Raw genomic sequence first — 19,821 nt, forward strand, 5'->3', positions numbered from 1 at the left:
AAGGTATGGATTTGCCTCTCAGTTCTAAAACTCCCTAAAAGAAGGGAGAAAATTGCTAACTTCTCTGTTGGGACTCCATCCTTTAAAAAAAAAAAAAAAAAAGGCAGAGTAATTATGATAGTCATATGAAAATAATGTTATGTGAAAGCCTAGTAAAATACTTAACATTTAGTAAGTGTTGACTGCTGTCAAAAATATTGTTGATACTCCACGATGTCCGCTCAATCTGTATGATTCCCACCCTTAGGATCTGTATCTATGCCTGAGGCACTGTCTTCTGATGAAGAAGGTAGAAGGCTCCTTTGCTAGCAGTCATGGCAATGGTGGGGAATTCACACTCCCTCGGAGCCACTCTCAATCAATGATGGCTGATAGTTGGTGTATATATTCCCCTGTTCCAACATGGGGTATGTTCCACACTGGTCCCAGAGGTTCTCCAGTGAGATTAAGCTCCAATTGCCTCTAGCAATAACTTGCTTGATTAGGCATACCTCATTGGATCCTCCACTCTCTGTGTCCCTTCCCTATTCTCTTCTAAAAATATTTACTGGGCTCAATACTTAAATAAATTACTTAGAGTTAAAGTCATGTCTCAGGGTCTGCTTCTGAGGAGCCTTAACTAAGACTCTTTCTTTCTTTTTTTTTTTTTTTAATTTTTTTATTGTTATGTTAATCCCCATACATTACATCATTAGTTTTAGATATAGTGTTCCATGATTCATTGTTTGTGCATAACACCCAGTGCTCCATGCAGAACGTGCCCTCCTCAATACCCATCACCAGGCTAACCCATCCTCACACCCCCCTCCCCTCTAGAACCCTCAGTTTGTTTTTCAGAGTCCATCGTCTCTCATGGTTCTTCTCCCCCTCCGATTTCCCCCCCTTCATTCTTCCCCTCCTGCTACATTCTTCTTCTTCTTTTTTTCTTTCTTAACATATATTGCATTATTTGTTTCAGAGGTACAGATCTGAGATTCAACAGTCTTGCACAATTCACAGCGCTCACCAGAACACATACCCTCCCCAGTGTAAGACTCTTTCTTTCTTATCATGTATGTATACCATAATAAAGAATGGCACCTCGCTTGTAAAGGCATTCAGGTATACTGCAACATTAATACTCTTGGGTCTACAGCACATTCAAGTACTGTGCATAGTGGTCAAGAACTTGGGCTCCAACAGCACACATATCTGGATTAAAATCCTGATACCGCCATATTGAGCAAGTTATTTAATCTCTCTGAGCCTTAGCTTTCTCATCTTTAAAATGGGGATAATAATTTCTAAATTGTTATAATGACTAATGAAATAATGGACCAAAATATGGATGATAATCGTACCTATTCCATAGAGTTAGTGCCTGTAAATAAGATGGAAGATGTATTGCCCTAGTAGAGTGTCTGGAGCACAGAAAGTTCTCAGTAAAATGTAAACCATGTGCCAACTTAGTAACAAGAAAACCCTACCATGGGCTCTGTTCTTGCCTCTAGCTAAATCCTGATACAACATGGTTCATTCATACCGAATTAAGTAAAGTACCATTTTGAATTATAGGTGTGATAATGTATGTGCTAGTCCCTTCTCTCTTTTCCCTATCCGTACAAACACATCTTAACACACATATAAATCTGATTTAATAAGCTTATATTTTACTGGGTAGTTTTTCGTATTACTAGGGTATTTTATATGATAAAGAAATTCACCATAGGATTTCCTTAAATAACATGCTCCTATTTCTTTCATTAAACCTAAAGTACCTGTTAATTTACCAAATGCTAACCTAAACTGAACTTTTCAAGAATCCGTATGTTGTATGTAGCAGTCACACCTGTACAAACCACGCACACATGCATCATAAAAGTGAGTAAATTAATGCAGGAAACCTAAAGAGTAAAACAATTAGAAACTCCCATCTAGAGTTAAAAGTATGTAATTAAGCAAAATATTGGGCCTATGGTAAGCATGCAATGAAAAATATATCGATTGAATTATACTAAATTACCGGCTCTTCTAGGTGTGATCATTAAGAGTCATTCTATCTTTGATCTTTATTCCGCAAATCTACTTTTATTTATCTAGTCAATTTCACTAATGACAGGGTTATTTTATGATATCTTTTGTTTTTATCAGAGGGCAATGTATTCAGTATATTTAGATTCTACTTTATGTTGTGTATGTTTTTTCCTTCAAATGTTCTTTAGAAAAAAAAAAATTGAGCAGAAGCAGACAGATTGTTCTAGGACATCCCTTCCTTTAGAGACGAGTTTCTCCAGCATAAAAAAAGATTGGCTTCCAAATTGGTTAAACTGTTTCTTCTGTACAGTACAATGACATGTTGTCTTGTTACAGTGAACATGTGCTCTCATTTTGGACAAGCTGTTCTGTGAAAAAGTTTTATTTAGCCCACAGAGCCACTCCCTGGATTTGTGGGTGTTACCTCCTTTCCGTGTTACCAAGTTTTGTCATCATCATTATTGCTTTCACTCTGTCAGCTGTAACACAGTTTAGTAGCAACCTTTCTTAAAAAACAAGATGTTTCTGAAAATAGACAGAACAGTTGGCTAGACAGAAAAGAGATATCAACAAAAGTAGGTTTGTTGTTCCTCTGTGTTTTGCTCCCTGAATCACTTCTGAGATAGCTTCACACATTGTAAATGAACATGAACTGGATGAGGATATAATCTAATATAATCTGTATGTCTTAATACAAACCTTTATCCTACTTCATTACAGAAATCAATTTATATGGACACCGATTTGTTTCAGAGAATTCTTAAGTGTTTTACTTTTGTTCAAATTAAGGAATTTAACCAAAAATATTGACTGGGTTGGTTTGTTTGCTTTTTTTTTTTTTTTTTTTTTTTTTGGTGAGAAAACTGGCTTCTGTAAGTAAATGAATACCTTAATTCAAGATCAATAGATGGATCCAGTTGTTTCTTCATGGTCTGATTGTATAGCTGATTCAGCCATGAGGAAGTAGTAGCTTTATTGTTTCTGATTTTTTCTTCCTCTGTGCATCAGTTAAAACAAAAATTGGGTCATGCAATATTTACTCATTGGGCGAAATGACATTTTTCAGCTTCCCAGTAATTAGCAGAAATGACCAATATGGAACAAAGGGACAAGCCCCTCTAATCACTTCCTTGTCCAGTAGAAATAACATGACATCCCTTTCAGAGCACAAGCTGGAAGACACATGAGAAATAGCCAACCCACTAGCCATTCAGCATCCTATGGTTCTCATATTTGACAATGTTTGGATCAAATGCTTACAAGGGCACTATTCTGAGAAATCAGCATCCCAAATATGATGATAAATTCAGATGTTATCTCTGCTTCCTGATTTTACCTTTGTGTCTGGACTGTCTTCCTACAGTGTACATAAATATACCAGTAATATTTTTTAAATGCACATTTGATTTGTTTTTGTGATATCTCTTCAATTAATCTTGGATAAGTTGTCTTTATTTCTAAATCTTTTTCTATACAAGATTAAACTAAGTTTTATCAAATCGCCCTTTATCACTTCCTCCTCCCCCTCACTTAAACTTCTAAAATAGAGCTTTTTAATCTGATATGTATGAAAGGGCTTCAGGAAGCCATGAGCCAACTGAAAATGAATACACAGTGGTACAAGTGTCTTCACATGTACTTTGTTCTGACAAAAGGATCATGTCTTTTTGCAGATTCACAAATGGGTGCATAACTTCCCCAATTTTAAGAACTACTGCCATCTGGATTTTCTCCCTCTTGTTGCTATTAGGTAGGAAATGCTAATCCCTACCTTAAGTTCTACTGAATACATGGGATCACCACCTTCCTTTTCCATTACAGTTCACTGGTGGTCCCTTATTTTCTCTTACCTTTCTGGATTTTGTACTTTCTTGTTCCAATGTAAGTAAGAGAAGCAAGAGAGACAAAAGAGATATGATGCACTAACCCTCTGTCAGTGACAGTGGTTGGCATTTTCATGTGTGGCACCTCATTTAACTCACAGCAGCCCTACGAGTTAGACAGTATCCTTGTTTTTACAGATGAGAAAAGTGAAGCTCAGAGAAGTTAGTCCTTCCTACAGCCTATACATGGAAGAATCCATATTTAAATCTGTGTTGAATCTGTCAGGGAGGAAATTTTTTCCTTCTTCCCTTTTGGGTTCTTTGGCTGGCCTAATAATTACATTGACATAAGACAAGCAAACAGAAGAAAAACAATTTAATTTAGTATATATAGGAGGCTCACATAGACTTGAGAGGGTCAAAGACAGGCAATTGAGGCTTATATGCCATCCTGAGCTAAGGCAAAGGGGGCTTCAAAGAGAAGGAAGACAATTCATTGGAGGATGAGAAGATCAAATGTTTGGTAAACAAATGTTTGCTGTTCTGATGTAAAAAGTTACCCTGGTAATAGCTCTCTTCTTGGTACAGGCCCCATAACTAAATTCTTTTAGGTAGTTGAGGGGGAAGTAAAAGGCTCTTCTTGAGTCTGTTAAGCCTTGATTGCCTTCAACTCAAGTAATTCACATGCCAAAGTGGCACATTCTGAGGCATCCTGCCCTGAACCCCATCACTAAAGTTTATTCCTTCACAAAGCCTTTCCCGACAGAGTAGATGGTCATAGCTTACTAACAGCATCACCTTTTATAACGTCTAACTTGCATTTTATTATTATTCTCTATCATCAAAACATACATTTGTTATTCTAGTACAAATTTACAAATGCACATATGCTGTTTTATTGCATCAGTGTTATCATATTGTCTCATACTGTGACAGAGTGCAAGAATCATTTATATATTCATTAATTCATTCACTTTTTAAAATAACATTTATTAAACCTTACTCTTGTCAGTGCTTTGCTAAGTTCTGGAATAGGGATTCTAAGTTCTAACTTCACATTAGATTCTACTGGGGGACTTTTAAAAAATGCCAGTACCTGGTCTTGGCAACAGAAATTTGATGCAGTTGGTGGAGGTGGCACTTGGGCAGTGTATTTGTACAAAGCATTCCCAGCCGTGGCTGGCATTGAGAACCACCGTTCTAGAGTAGTGGCTTTTCAAAGCATGGTCCCCTCCACCTGCAGCATCAGCATCACGTGGGAGCCTATTACAAGGACAGATTCTCAGCCCCCACCCAGCCTCCTGAACTGTACCGGAAATTCCAGGGATAGGACTTGACTATCTCTGTTTAACAAGCCCTTTAGATGTTTCTGAGGCAAGATAAAGGTTGAGAAATACTTCTCTAGACACACAGGGTGAATAAGGCACAATACTTGCCACTAAGCAATTCTCCTTGGTCTCAAGGAGTTCCCAGTTGTTTAAAATATGCATTTTAATTACCTAGCACAGTTCCATGATCTATAACTTTAGTTGATAATGACAGCATTATTACTACTTAAAAAGTGTACTGACTTTCATCTCTTCTGGGGCAGCCATTAAATGAAGTGTTTATAAGAAAGTAGTAGTCAGTGGATAATATCTCTTAACAAAAGTCTTATGAACTTTATGGGTTCAGCTGTGTGACTTTCACAGCTGAAAGTCTATGATGTCACAGTGTTTTGTTAACATACACACATACAGTGAGAGAGACAGAATTTGGAATACAAAACTTTAGAGGATAAGTATTTCCAAGAAAGGATTTTAAAGTGGTTTTTGTGTTGTGTTTCCATTCTATTATTGTCAATATCACACTTGCTATTTCCCATCTTTATTAATGTAGCTTTTTTTACAGCTTTATGACAGCATAATTGACATACAATAAACTGCATATATTTAAAGCACTTAATTTGATCAGTTGGGACACATATATACACCAGGACTATAAAACAGCTGCAAGGGGCATCGAGTTCTATTACAGGTACCTCTTAGTTGTGCAGATTTTCCCCTCCAGCCCCAAATGGCAGAATGGGGTTGCAGAGAAGGCCTCCTGAGGATGGTAGCATGAGCTAAGATTTGTAAGCCAACTAGATGTCAGCGCAAGTGAATAAAATGGGGCAAGGTTGTGCAGGATGGAAATTAAGCGCTTCTCATCTGTGTGAAGTCTAGATTCTTGTGGTTGTTGCTATTTATCATCATGTAGGGTTGAAAAATACCTACTAGGTATTGTCTCTTAAAATTCCAATTGAGAAAGGAGCTTAACCATGAAGGAAATACACAACACTGTTGCTGACACTAGCAATGCTGGTTTCTATCTCTGCAGGTAATCTGCATTAGTGTAACCTGTTTAGCTTTGACCACCCATCTGCTCTTGAATGCCCACCTCTCTGCTGTGTGTCTTAAACAGAACAGCTTGCATAAAAGTGGTATTTTTGCTTTTGTAGCAGTGGAATCTCATTCCTTGCCTTCAACTTCCTTTTAGCTTTTCTCTCTTCTTTCTTCTGAGCAAATTAGTATGTCCCTAAATGTTCATTTCTCATTACCGCCAGGTGCTCATACTGGGACTTTACTCTTTGGGTTTAAGTTCTCATTCTTTCTTCCATTGCAGGCTGGCTCCATGAGTTGGGAAAGAGACTAGAATCTCCATACTACGGCAACAATACCTTAGGGGGCCCGTCCATCCGAAGTGCTTATATTGCCGCTCTGTACTTCACCCTCAGCAGCCTCACCAGCGTTGGGTTTGGGAATGTCTCTGCTAATACAGATGCAGAAAAGATCTTCTCCATCTGCACCATGCTGATTGGTGGTAAGGGAAATTCTTCTTTCACACCAAGAGAAAATGCCATACCATTGCTGTTCTGTTTACTCGGTCCTAAAACACAATAGCGATACATTATTTAAATTGGAAGAGTCTAAAAGCACTCGTTAGAAAATCAGTGACAAACACTTTAATATACATATAGATTAGCAGTGAAATTCTATGATGTCAAAGAATTCCATTTTCTGGACAGATGAAGAAGTAACCATTTACTTGATGGCTGATTTTGAAAGGACAGGAACATTGTTTTCTCCGCGTACTGTTTACCCCTAGTGTTTATGAATTACATGAGTCTGAATTGCAGGTATATGTTTGAAACTCCATTCTATAGTTTCAAACAGGTCAGTGTTATCAAATTTTATTAATACTAATATAGTACATTAAGGATGTTTGCTATATCACTTAGTTAAAAATAACAACAAAAGCAAAGAAAAACACCCAATACAATAATAAATATTTAATATTTTAAAATTGTTTTTATGTTCCATTCTCTCTGCTAAATGCTTCAGTACAATACCCTGAGTAATCCTAAAGGCAAATCTATGGGTTGGGCACTATTACTATCCCATTTAACAAATAGACAAACTAATATACTATTGTCTCCAAGCTCCAAACCCACCTTCTGGGCTGTGCTTTGTAATGCTGGAGTTTGGACTCTACAAACCTCGTTTTTCTTTGCCAGCTGACTTCCGTTACTTCCGCCCATAGGGGCGCCAGAGGGAGACTGGAAAGCAGGAAGTGGGGAGAGACCGCCTGCTTCTGACGTGTATGATGCACCTTCAGTGGCAGACTGCCTCAGTCAGCATCAAGTGGTCCCAGCGTTGAGCATCTTCAGGAGCTCCCAGAACCAGCCTCACTGGATCTTCTTGGAGATCCCTGCGTTAGTTGGGAGAGCCTCAGCAGCCAAAGTCACAGCCCCGGTTTCTAACGGCTCCTCACAGCTCCTCTTTTGGGCTTCTGTGTTCTGATAAGCGCACTTCTTCCCCTTGTCCATCCATCTCAAAGGACAGAAGCTCCTTCTCGTGGTTATTATATCCACATGACCTCTATACTCTCTTTTTGCTCATTTAGCTCTCTAGCCCCAGGAAAACCAATTCTCTGTAGGGAATTTCCTCTGTTGAAACCTTTAGTTCAATTTCCCTTTTCTGAACCTCCTAACTTATACAGGATTGACACCATTCTTATCCACACTTTTCAGATGATAAATCTAAAGCTTGGCGAAATACAGTAACTTTCCCAATGTCATACCATCAGTAAGTAAAAGAGGCAAGGTTTGAACCTAGATAAATGCTTACTTCCATCTACAAATTCATAATCGGAAACTTACTGAATTACAAGACGGCTCTGGTGGAGTCGTAGGAGATGTGGATATTTACCTGGATCAAGTAAACATTCTTCTTAGACCAGAGTTCTTCAACTAGGGTTCTATCAGTGCTTTTTACCCCATATGCTTCTCTCCAAAAGCCTGTTTTATCGTATTCTTTCAATGGCCTTAATCCCAGCTATCAGAGTTTCGAACCTTATAATGGGGATGGTTCCTACCAGCTTCCTTGCGTGGGAGATATAAACTGAGTATGCGGGGCTTTAAGCAATGACTCCTCCAGCCTCTGGCGAAATCAAAGGAGTATCAGGCCAACCCTTCCCTTAAGGAACTTAGGATCCAGTTTGGAAGAGATGGGCTGAACGACGTGGAAAGAGTTTTAATTATAGCAGGCGGTAAACGCTACGTGCCGCATCAGTTAGGAAGTTCAGAGGCAGTGACAGAGCAAGGGCCAGGGATGGGGAGAATTTCTTGGAAAGGCAGTGCTTGTGGCAGAGTTGCTGAAATGGCGTGCTGGGACTGCAGCAATTGTCGCAGGCTCTTGGCTGGTATATAGCAGCAACAGCCCAGGGAGCCGAGAACAGCAACTCTCATTTTCTGAAGAGCTACAGTGTGCCAGACAGCATGGTGGCTGTTTTATACCCACTATTATGACTTCTCTAATTGCCAGTCTCCTTGATTGCCTATCTTTCAGCTTAGCAAAATGACAAGCATTTTGCCAATATACACAGTTTATACTTATTTAATATTTGCCCGTGTTTCTTCTCTTCCTGGTGGAAATTCGAGGAAATGTTCAAAGGCTCAAGGCTTAACCTACTGATTTGACATTTCAAGAATCTGCTAGATAATTGAGCTTTTATTCTCTATTGATCCACATACTATATTGTGAATGGTCCTGCATCAGAAATGGGTAAGGCATAAATTATCCCCTGCTATTCACTGTAAGTAGAAAGCAATGCTGGTCACTGGGCCAAAAGACAGGGGAAATAATCAGATAATGTTACTTTGTCACTTGTTTATTGTTCGTTGATCAAGTTATCTCGGTGCGAAACCAGTGTTCATTTGTCAGGAGCATTAAAGCATTTAGGTGACTTGAATAGAACTGAGGAAACCATCATTTTTGAATGGCAAATGGCATCTAAGCAACTTGAATTTATTAGTTAAAGCTTCTCAAATTTGTGTTTGTGGGAAATAACTCTGTATTACTGTGACAATTACCCTAGGCTAGAAGAAATGATACCTGCATCTTAATATTTCCTAATTAACTAACTAACATAACTTTGAGAGCTAATCAGAAGCGCTCACAATATGGAACATTTTGTTCACTTAATTCTCATAATACTATGAGATAGAAGTTATTAACAACTTAATTTAGATATAAGGCAGTGGAGGTTTGGTAAGTTCAAATGCCAGGATTCACTGAGACCTAGCAAACTTCTTACAAAATATGCATTTTATTGTATACCATAAATTAATTTTATTCCCTTAATTTCTACAAATATATACAAATAATTTATTTTTTTTTAATTCAGGTGTATATTACTATGGAATCAAGTCTGAGGTATCTTATTAGGAATCTCCACCCAAAGCTAATGAAATTACTAATGACAGGGATGCAATATTTACTACAAAAGCAAGCAGTAGCAATATTAAATGTTTCAGGTAACTGCCAAAACCCCAGATAATTATCTCGGGCAGAAGCACTCACTGGCTAAGTGAGGAGGTGGGAAAAAGGGGAAGATTTCATGTGAACATCTGTAATGACAATGTGTGCAAACCATTGATTTATGGGAAGAATATTTAAAACTATCCAAGAGATTCAGCAAAAATAATGAGAAAAAAACCCATACCTGGACAAATCTATGTGAACTTTGAGAATACCCAACATGAAAAATAACCTTAAAAGTTTCAAACAACTATGACAATTAAGCGAATATTGCAAAGCTGACGGATACACGTTCAATATGCAAAAATTAATAGTATTTCTATATGCTAGTAACAAACAGCTAGAAAATGAAATATAAGAAGTAATTATAAAAATTTCACATATCAAATGTGCAATTCTACTATACAGAAAACTACAAAACATTAGTGAGAAAATTTACAAATGGTTTAAAATAATGGAAGGATATACAATGGTGATGGTTTTAAGACTCAATATTGTAAATATATCAGATTTACCCAAATTAACCTAAAGATTCAATTCAATGCCAATGAAAATTCTAGTAGATATCTGTTTATGTGTGTTGGTGGGTATGTGTGTGTGTTTGAAAAATGAAAAGCCGTTTCTAAGGATTAGTGCAAATGCAGAGCTAAAACTAGTCAAAGCAATTGTAACAAAAAACAAAATTAGCACTTAGATTTGCATTACAGATATCAAGATGCATTGTAACATTGCAGCAATTAAGAAAGCACATGTTAGGGGCACCTGAGTGACTCAGTCAGTTAAGCGTCCGCCTCTTGATTTTGGTTGAAGTCATGATCTCAGGGTCCTGGGCTTGAGCCCCGTGTTTGGCTCCATGCTCAGCAGGGAGTCTGCATGAGATTCTCTCTCTTCCTCTGCCCATCCCCAGAGCTCTTTCTCTTTCTCTCTAAAATAATAAATAAATAAATCTTAAAAAAAAAAAAAAAGGAAAAAGAAAGCACGTGTTAGCTCAGGAACAGACAAATAAACCAGTGGAATAGAAGAGTGTAGAAATAGGCCCATGCACATATGGCCACTTTATTTATGACATAGGTGACGTGCGGTATGAAGGGAGAATAATGATTCTTTCAATAAATGTTGCTGGGTCAAATGTATATCTGCATGTTGAAAAACAATCTTGGCTCCTCCTAAAACTGTACATTAAAATTAATTCCAGCTGGAGCCCTAACCAAAAAGAAAAAATGGGTAAGTTGAACTACAGAATTTGTATTTATCAAAAGACATTATTTAAGAGTGTAAAGAGAGCCATAGGATAGGAGCAAGTATTTGCAAACATTTCTCTGACAAAAGGCTCTTATCAATTATATATACTGTCTACAAATCAATAAGAACAGACAATCCAAAAATGCATAAAAACTTTAAAAATTACTTCACAGATTTCCATGCCAAATAAATAAACAATACAAATATAAAAAGGTACTCAACATCATTCATCAAGGACATGTAAATTAAGATCAAAATTATATAGCATTTATATTCACCGGAATGCTATTCTTAAAAACAATGACAACCCAAAAGTCTAAGAGGATATGGAACATCTTGACTTCTCCTATACTGTTGACGGGAGTGCAAGTGGTACAATAATTTTGTCGGTATCTACCAAAGCTGAACATACCTGTACTCTGCCACTCAACACGTCCAATACTTATATATATTTATCAAAAGACAAATAAATGCCTGTGGGAGCGTTATTGTAAGAATCTCAAACTGGAAATGCCCATTAATGGGAGAATAAATAAGTAAATTGTGAAATCATTATTCAATAGAGTACTATACAGTCATGAGAATGAATGAACTATTACATCATGCAACCACGTGGATGAATTTTACAAACAATGCTAAGCAGAGAAACCAGACACCAAAAAGTACATATTGTATGACTTTGTTTAGAGAAAGTTTAAAAGTAGGCAAAGCTTATGGATTGCAATATAATTCACAACTGCGGTTACCTTTGGTAATGGGGCTGGTTAGTGTCTGTGAAGGGGACACAAGGGAGGCCTGGGGTAATATCCTGTTTATTCATCGGGAGGGTGATTCACTTTAAGAAATCTCAATGAGCTGTACATTTAGTATTTCTGTAATTTTCTTGATGTGTCATTGATATTAATTTCTCTTTGTCAAATTATAATAGATGAGCTAAAAAAGAATAACTACGAAGTGTGGGATGAGAAGGTAGATAAACAGTGAGCTGAGTTCTCACCTTTTATGTCAGGTTGTTTTTAGGTCTTGTCTTAACATGATGAGTCAAGCAATAGAAGTAAAATTATGTTGTCTAAAATATTGGTGATAATCACAAGAACACCTAAAATAAACAATTGTAAAAGATTGCCTTTGGGGCATGGGATAGGGATGGAGGGATGGGTTTGGGGCTGAACTATTCATAATACATTTTCTAAGCTAATTGCTTGTGATTACAAAACTTTTTAAAGAAAGTATCAAATGACCAGAGGTTCACTTCAGTTCCAAAAATATTTATGGCACACTTAAATTATGCCAGGCACTGTGCTAGATGCTGGGGAAACAAAAATGACTAAGACATGATACTTTCCTTCGAGGAGTTCACAGTTTAGTAATGAAAATAGAAACTTGGGCAGATGATGTTCTTTCTTTTTCCATTTTAATTTTTCCCATTATAATGCACATTTAGAAAAGACTGAAAAATCCACACAAAAATTAGAATTACATAAAATCCCATTACCAAAATATAGTTTTTTCAGCCTTATATATATATAACTCTCTCTCTCTCTATATATATATATATATATAAAACCCTCTTTTCGACAATATTTATATTAACTCTGCATATCATTTTTGCTACGAAACAAAATATATTAGAACTTTTCCCCATTTCTTTAAAAGCTCTTCTATCATATTTAGTAACAGCTGCCTCATTGTCACCTAACAAGTCAGCCCCAATTGATGGGTCTGTCGGGTCAGGCTCGAAGGTTAGACAAAACTTCCTAGAGAAGGTGACTCATCCCTGAGGACATGTTCCGTTTAAATCAGGCATTGTTGTCCTGAAAAAGGTAAAGTGAAATTAGTAACAGTTAAGGCTTTCCTTGGGTCCTCTCATCCTATATATATTCTCCTGACATAATTTTATTGGACCCATATGGGCTATGGTGTTCACAAATTCAGGCTTTTTAAAGATGTCTACACTGCCATTTGAATTCGTCATTTAGGAAATTGTTCTCACTCTCTTTTCTCTGCCATCTGCTATCCACAACCCAGTGTACTCTAACAGGCGTGGAAAATTCCAGGTCAGTGAGTAGGTGGGAGAGAGGAGGAGGGCAGCTAAGATTACCCAAAACCTGAGCTCTGGTCTCCTTTTATATCAGGGGTACACAATCTGAAGGCCCTGCAAAGTGGTTGGCGGAAGAACTCAGCAAGGATGTTATACCTCAGGAGAACAGTGTTGCCCACAATGCAGAGAGAGAAGTGGGGAGGGAAGAGACGGGAAGGGAAGAGAAATGGGAAGGGAAAGGAGAAGGCAAAGAGGAAGAAAAAGGAGACAACGAAAAAGAAAGCCAGGCAGCGCTCTAAGAATGCATTTTCATTAAAGGTCTGTTGACTTTCTTCCGAGACCCTAATTGTGGGGCCTCCTCCCAAGAGCTGATGTTAAGACGAGATTTTACAAAATGCATTTTATACAAAATTCCTGCACAAAGCAAAAGAGCCTCCCACACACTCAGCAGCAGCCCTAGCATGCTACTTTAAGAATTATATACATCAGATTTGCTAGGAGTAATAAGAAAAGTGAATGATGACTTCCAAACTGACCTGGATATTGCAGTTCTTAAGTCAAACTGCCAAAGCAGATGAGATGGTTTGGCCTGACAGTTATATTCACTCTTTGCCAGTGGGAAAAATGATAACCAGTGACAGAGAGGCAAAATAATTTTGGAAACTGAAAAATTATGGGAGTTGGGGGTTTTATTTTTTAACCACTTAAATGAGAAGTATTTGCCTCTGCTGAAATGAGACAGTGAAATTATGGTGACTCAGAAATAGATGAGGACTTTCCACAACACTTAGAATGCTACAATTAATCCAGTAATTCATTTTATTGATAATGTACAATTAGGATGCTAAATGATCTGAACATATTACTTCTCTTACTTTAAGTGCTTTACACGCATTATAATTAAGTAAAGCAAAGTTAAAATCATACACATAATTAAGGAAGGCAGTGTTAAAATAAATGAAATAAAATTGTTCTCAGTACTCAGTTTAATCTCCACGAAAGACTATTACATACTTTTACAGATGGTAGCGCTTCCAAACACTGAGCCCATACGTATATTAACTGAGCCTGAAATTGGGGCTTAATTTCTTTGACTTGGAGCAGAATTGTTTCCTTTCTTTGCTGAGTGTTTACTTTAAATAGAGGTCTCTTCTTCCAAACAAAGTACTTGACATCAGAACTACCATGCTTTAACAAACATACAGAAGAATGGACCTCTATTTAGAATTTACCAAGAGCCATTCAACAGTAAGTTATTAGGCAATATACAGTTTTCTTCTAATAGTTTTCACCTGTTGGAAGACATTTCATTTTGGAAAATTTAAGGAGAATATATACTTACGTTGGTATGGAGCAGGCGCTTATTAAATATTTCTTGAATTTCTTTCATTGAGAAGTTATTTCCTCTAACAACCACTCTTAAATATTTAAGAGGTTGCTGGAAAACCTTAACTGAGTCCTTTTCCCCCATATTTTACATCACTGAGTGTGTTAAAAATTCGTGATTATGCTTTCCACTCTCATGGGAAAAACTAACATAAATTGAGCACCCACTGTTTTTCACACAAAATATTAGGCACTTTTAAATATATATATATTAACTCCTTAGATCTCAAAAAAGCCCTATGAGTAAATACTATGCATATTTATACATTAGGGAACTGCATCCATGGGAATTATGCATCTTCACAAGTTCACAGTTAGGAAGTGCCAAAGTCAGGTTTCAGATCCTGATGTGTCTCATTCTGAAGCCCATATTCTCTCTGTATACAGGAGTAATATAGACCCTAAGTTTAACCTTATTCTAGTAACTTTTCCAAAATGTTGGGGGCTTCCTTATTATTACCAACTATCTTTATAGGCGTGGTGACCATATCTTCCATAAAGAAATGATGATATATAACCTGAAAGAATTTTAATTCCAGTGTTAGATTAGAGTGAAATTAGCATGCCAGTGGTCATTAATTTCTGGCAAATGTAGAGGAAAGAAAGAATTTTATTTGGGGCTATCGTGAAATAGGATGGAGATTCAGGAAGATAGATGCAGTAATATGTCGACACATTTGCACAAATGTATCCATTTTGATGCTAAGAAACTTTAACAGAACTCCTTGGACATTGAGATTTTGGTACAGGGACACTTTGATAGATCCTAATAGACAAACTACTAAATTTTTAGTCTTTGTTTTTTTTTAACCAAAAGCTGTTGAAACAGATGATTTCACCAAACCCCTGAGCTTACGTCATTGTCAGTCCCGTCCAGGATGGGGATCAGGGCTGAAATGTGAGTATCACTGAGAGTTGATCTGCCCATAAATATAACTACACCTGGCTCTCAACTCTCGCAATGCCACAGCCCCAAGTGGGTTCAAGGCCTTCTTGGACTATCTGCTGGTGTTTGCAGAGGCCATTCCATTCTGTTTGGCTAATGACTATTTAGTGCAAATTCCTGTCCTGCCTTTTCTGACTTTTAAGTTTCTTGACCACTCCTTATAGTGGGCAACTCCTAGAAATCACTTTTTTTCCAGTAGAAGACCCATCTCCAATCCCCATCAACTCTTGAATTCTTGTGAACAAAGTCTTCTTATTATAATCTGGTTGTGGTCTGAGAAGGGGGGAGGCTTAGCGAGAAAGTGGGGATTGAATACTACCTGACTGAGAAATCTCATCGAAACAGGAATCGCATATATATGAACCATCTAGCTCCTCTCAGAATGGCAAAGAAGATTCTAAGCAGAATACCTGTTTTTCTCTATGAATGCATTTGTTTCTTTAATGGTCTCAGATTTTCTGATATTTCCCTTAAAATTTACGTAACCGCAGAGCTAGAGCGAGGTTGGTGATTGGAGCCATATTAATCTCAGCTTCAGATTGCTCAGAAAATCCTCAATTACATTTCTAGCAACTTTCTCCGTACCTTTATTAATAAAAATGTGTTATATTTAATATCCAAAAACTAATTTTAAGTGATGGCTTAGGGGAAAAGACTAATAAAGGTTAACTGGTTATAATAGACTTATATTTTTAGGATTTTATTCATTTATTTTTGAGAGAGACTGTGTGCATGCACTCGCAAGTGGGACGGGAGGTAGAAGGAGGGAGGGAAAGGGACAAGCAGACTCCATGCTGAGGGCAGAGCCCATTAGGGCTCTCCTGACCCTGAAGTCATGACCTGAGCCGAAATCAAGAGTTGGACACTTAACTGACTGAGCCACCCAGGCACCCCTATAATAGACTTATTTTTAAAATGTATTTGTTATTATGATAACCATTGAACTATAACTTTATAGTTTATTTTATGAAATTATATTAAAATATTTTCTCATGCTATTAAACTATACCTAACTATTAAAATAATATAGATGCAAAAAGTACAAAAGTTTGTCATAGTCAGAATAGCAGCTAACAAATTAAGTGTAAGTCAGAGGGGCCTATTTTGCCTATTACTGAATATTTTTAAAAGATATTTTTACTCTGATCAAGCCATTTGGATTCAAATGACTGCATCAACTACTGGGTATTTACCCCAAAGATACAAATGTAGGGATCGAAGGGGTACGTGCACCCCGATGTTCATAGCAGCAATGTCCACAATAGCCAAACTGTGGAAAGAGCCAAGATGTCCATCAACAGATGAATGGATAAAGAAGAAATGGAATATTATGCAGCCATCAAAAGGAATGAGATCTTGCCATTTGCAACGACGTGGATGGAACTGGAGGGTGTTATGCTGAACGAAATAAGTCAATCAGAGAAAGACATGTATCATATGACCTCACTGATATGAGGAATTCTTAATCTCAGGAAACAAACTGAGGGTTGCTGGAGTGGTGGGGGGTGGGAGGGATGGGGTGGCTGTGTGATAGACATTGGGGAGGGTATGTGCTGTGGTGAGCACTGTGAATTGTGTAAGACTGTTGAATCACAGATCTGTACCTCTGAAACAAATAATACATTATATGTTAAAAAAAGAAAAAAAAAGAAGATAGCAGGAGGGGAAGGATGAAGGGGGGGAAATCGGAGGGGGAGACGAACCATGAGAGACGATGGACTCTGAAAAACAAACTGAGGGTTCTAGAGGGGAGGGGGGTGGGGGGATGGGTTAGCCTGGTGATGGGTATTAAGGAGGGCACGTTCTGCATGGAGCACTGGGTGTTATGCACAAACAATGAATCATGGAACACTACATCAAAAACTAATGATGTAATGTATGGTGATTAACATAACATAATAAAAAAATAAAATAAAACAAAACAAAACAAAAAAAAAACAAATGACTGCATCAAGATCACTCTGTGACAAAGTAGCTGTACCAACATGGCCACAGAAGCATACTCTGCTGAATTCAGGATATATAAACCATAAATTTAGACTTAAGGGGTGAGCCCCCCCACCAACTTCCTCTCCCATGTATGCTGTGTTGTCTTCTCTAGCTTTGATGCATGCCTTGGTGTTCGGAAACGTGACAGCGATCATACAGAGGATGTATTCCAGATGGTCCCTCTATCACACTAGAACTAAGGATCTGAAGGACTTCATACGGGTCCATCACCTGCCCCAGCAGCTCAAGCAGAGGATGCTCGAATATTTCCAAACAACCTGGTCAGTCAACAATGGAATAGATTCAAATGAGGTAATGTTCATTTCTCATGTTGAAGTTTTCAGGCAGAAAGCACATATTCTTAGGAAAAGCAAGGTGCTCTAATGCAGGTCTCAGAAGCAAAGTACACACCCACCAACTTCTTTATCTCTATTTTTTAATCCCTCATGAAATTCGATCCATCTTCTTTCATCTGCTTTAGCTTATGTTTTCATGATGCCATTTGGATGGACCAATGTTTTACGTTAGTTTGCTACTTTGGTCAATTGGGCGGACTAATTTTCATTCTCATTGACCCTCTTTAGAGGAACCAATCAATTCTTGGAACCATTGAATTGTGTAATGTTGGATTATTAGATTAACCAAATTAATGTGTGCCTTTAAAACGAACAAAGTAAGAAAGCAAACATCTTCCAGCACATGTGTTATCTGTAGACTTCCAGGAAGACCCCAGACCACCACTCTAAGAAAAGTATCCTATAAATAAAGCAACCGTGCTACAACCCCCCAATCACACTGTAATCCACACTTCTAAGTGACTATTTGGTTTCTCTTCTCTTGACATGATCATGATGCCAGAGGAAACATCAGGGGGTCCAAATTCCATATCTTCGGTCCTGAGTGAGAGTCTTTATGAGAAGCAAGTCACAAGAAGCCATACATTTTCATTCTAGAGTCTTTTATTAATTTATCCTATTTCTCCAGACTTATTATTAGCTGATTTTTCAGTAGTCACTGAAAAATCGCCCCACGGTTGTATAGACATGTATTTCCTCTTCTGTACTCTGGTTGGCCAAACAGTGGGAAGAACACCCCTCTTCTCTTGCAGAGTAAATCAATCAGACCAGACTTACCCCAGCTTGATTTCTTCTTTCATCTTGACAGCTTTTGAAAGACTTTCCTGACGAGCTGCGTTCTGACATCACTATGCACTTGAACAAGGAAATCTTGCAGTTGTCCCTCTTTGAGTGTGCCAGCCGGGGCTGCCTCAGGTCTCTGTCTCTGCACATCAAAACCTCTTTCTGTGCTCCGGGGGAGTATCTGCTGCGTCAAGGAGATGCTTTGCAGGCCATCTACTTTGTATGCTCAGGCTCCATGGAAGTTCTTAAAGACAGCATGGTGCTGGCTATTCTTGGTAGGTCTGAGTTGAAAAGCTTCATGCAATTTTACCCTAGAGCATAAGTTAAGAAGAGAAAATGGGGGGAAAATACTGCTATTGCGAGTAAGAAAATTCTGGATGAATATGTGGAATCAGGATTATTCTTTAAGTGGATTTAATTTGCCAACTGTTTATTATTAATTGTTATGCCACATAGTGAGTTTACGCTGTGCTGTTACATTCAACATATCATTCATTCTTGTTAAAAATCCAGCAGTATGAATCTTAACCCCATTTTACAAATGAATAAATAGTATCTTAGTTAACTTAATTTGTCCCAAATAACATGATAAGAAAACAAACACAGTTCTTTCTGATTCCTAAAGCCAAATTATTAGTCATGATGCCTGCTGCCTTTTGGTGAAATAGTTGGTCAATTTTAAGAGGGCATTTCCGTATTTTTGTGGAGAACAAATTCAGAGAAGAACATGAAAAGTATTTCATCTGGGCTAGAAATAGTGCAAAAATGATTATGCATTGAGAATAAGCTCTCACTGCAGTCACTAATCCCATATTATCAAGGTGGCCATAAGCTTTTTTTTTTAACTTCCTCAAAGAAATTCCACAGGATGGTTTGTGAAGATTTTGTACCACAAAGTTGACTCCCATCTATTAAGACATAATTGGTTTTCACTGAAATATAAGGTCAGCTGACAGAAATGACATGTAGAGTTAATGTAGAAAAATTCTGACTCACATTTTTATGTGTACTTCTTTTAAAATGACTATCTCTTGTTTGTTTGTTTATTCAACTAGTATTTACTGAAGGCCTAAGAATGTGTCAAGTTGTGGTCTAAACAATAAATACATTTTGAAAACCAATGTAGTACATCAATGTTTAGGATTTGTGTTAATAAAAAGGGGCAAGTTTTTTTTATTTTTTATTTTTTTAAAGATTTTATTTATTCATTTGAGAGAGAGAGACAGAGACAGAGAGCGCACAAGCAGGGGGAGAGGCAGAGGGAGAGAGAAAAGCAGGCTCCCCTGCTGAGCTGGGAGCCTGACATGGGGCTCCATCCCAGGACCTGGAGATCATGACCTGAGCCGAAGGCAGATGCTTAACCATCTGAGCCACCCAGGCACCCCAGGGCTAATTTATTTTT

The 19,821-nt window shown here is 37.7% G+C and overlaps 1 protein-coding gene across 2 annotated transcripts in view; it reads left to right on the top strand.

The window, feature by feature from the left end:
• KCNH8 (potassium voltage-gated channel subfamily H member 8) overlaps positions 1–19,821 on the top strand; it is a 369,992-nt gene that overhangs the window by 287,858 nt on the left and 62,313 nt on the right. For both annotated transcript variants that reach the window (XM_078072240.1, XM_036099185.2), the window contains exons 8-10: positions 6,480–6,677; positions 17,393–17,592; positions 18,445–18,694. In XM_078072240.1, coding sequence (XP_077928366.1) covers positions 6,480–6,677; positions 17,393–17,592; positions 18,445–18,694 — 648 coding nt within the window. The remainder of the gene's footprint in view (positions 1–6,479; positions 6,678–17,392; positions 17,593–18,444; positions 18,695–19,821) is intronic.

The sequence above is a fragment of the Halichoerus grypus genome, chromosome 1 (genome assembly GCF_964656455.1).
Source record: "Halichoerus grypus chromosome 1, mHalGry1.hap1.1, whole genome shotgun sequence".
NCBI classification, from domain to species: Eukaryota; Metazoa; Chordata; class Mammalia; order Carnivora; family Phocidae; genus Halichoerus; species Halichoerus grypus.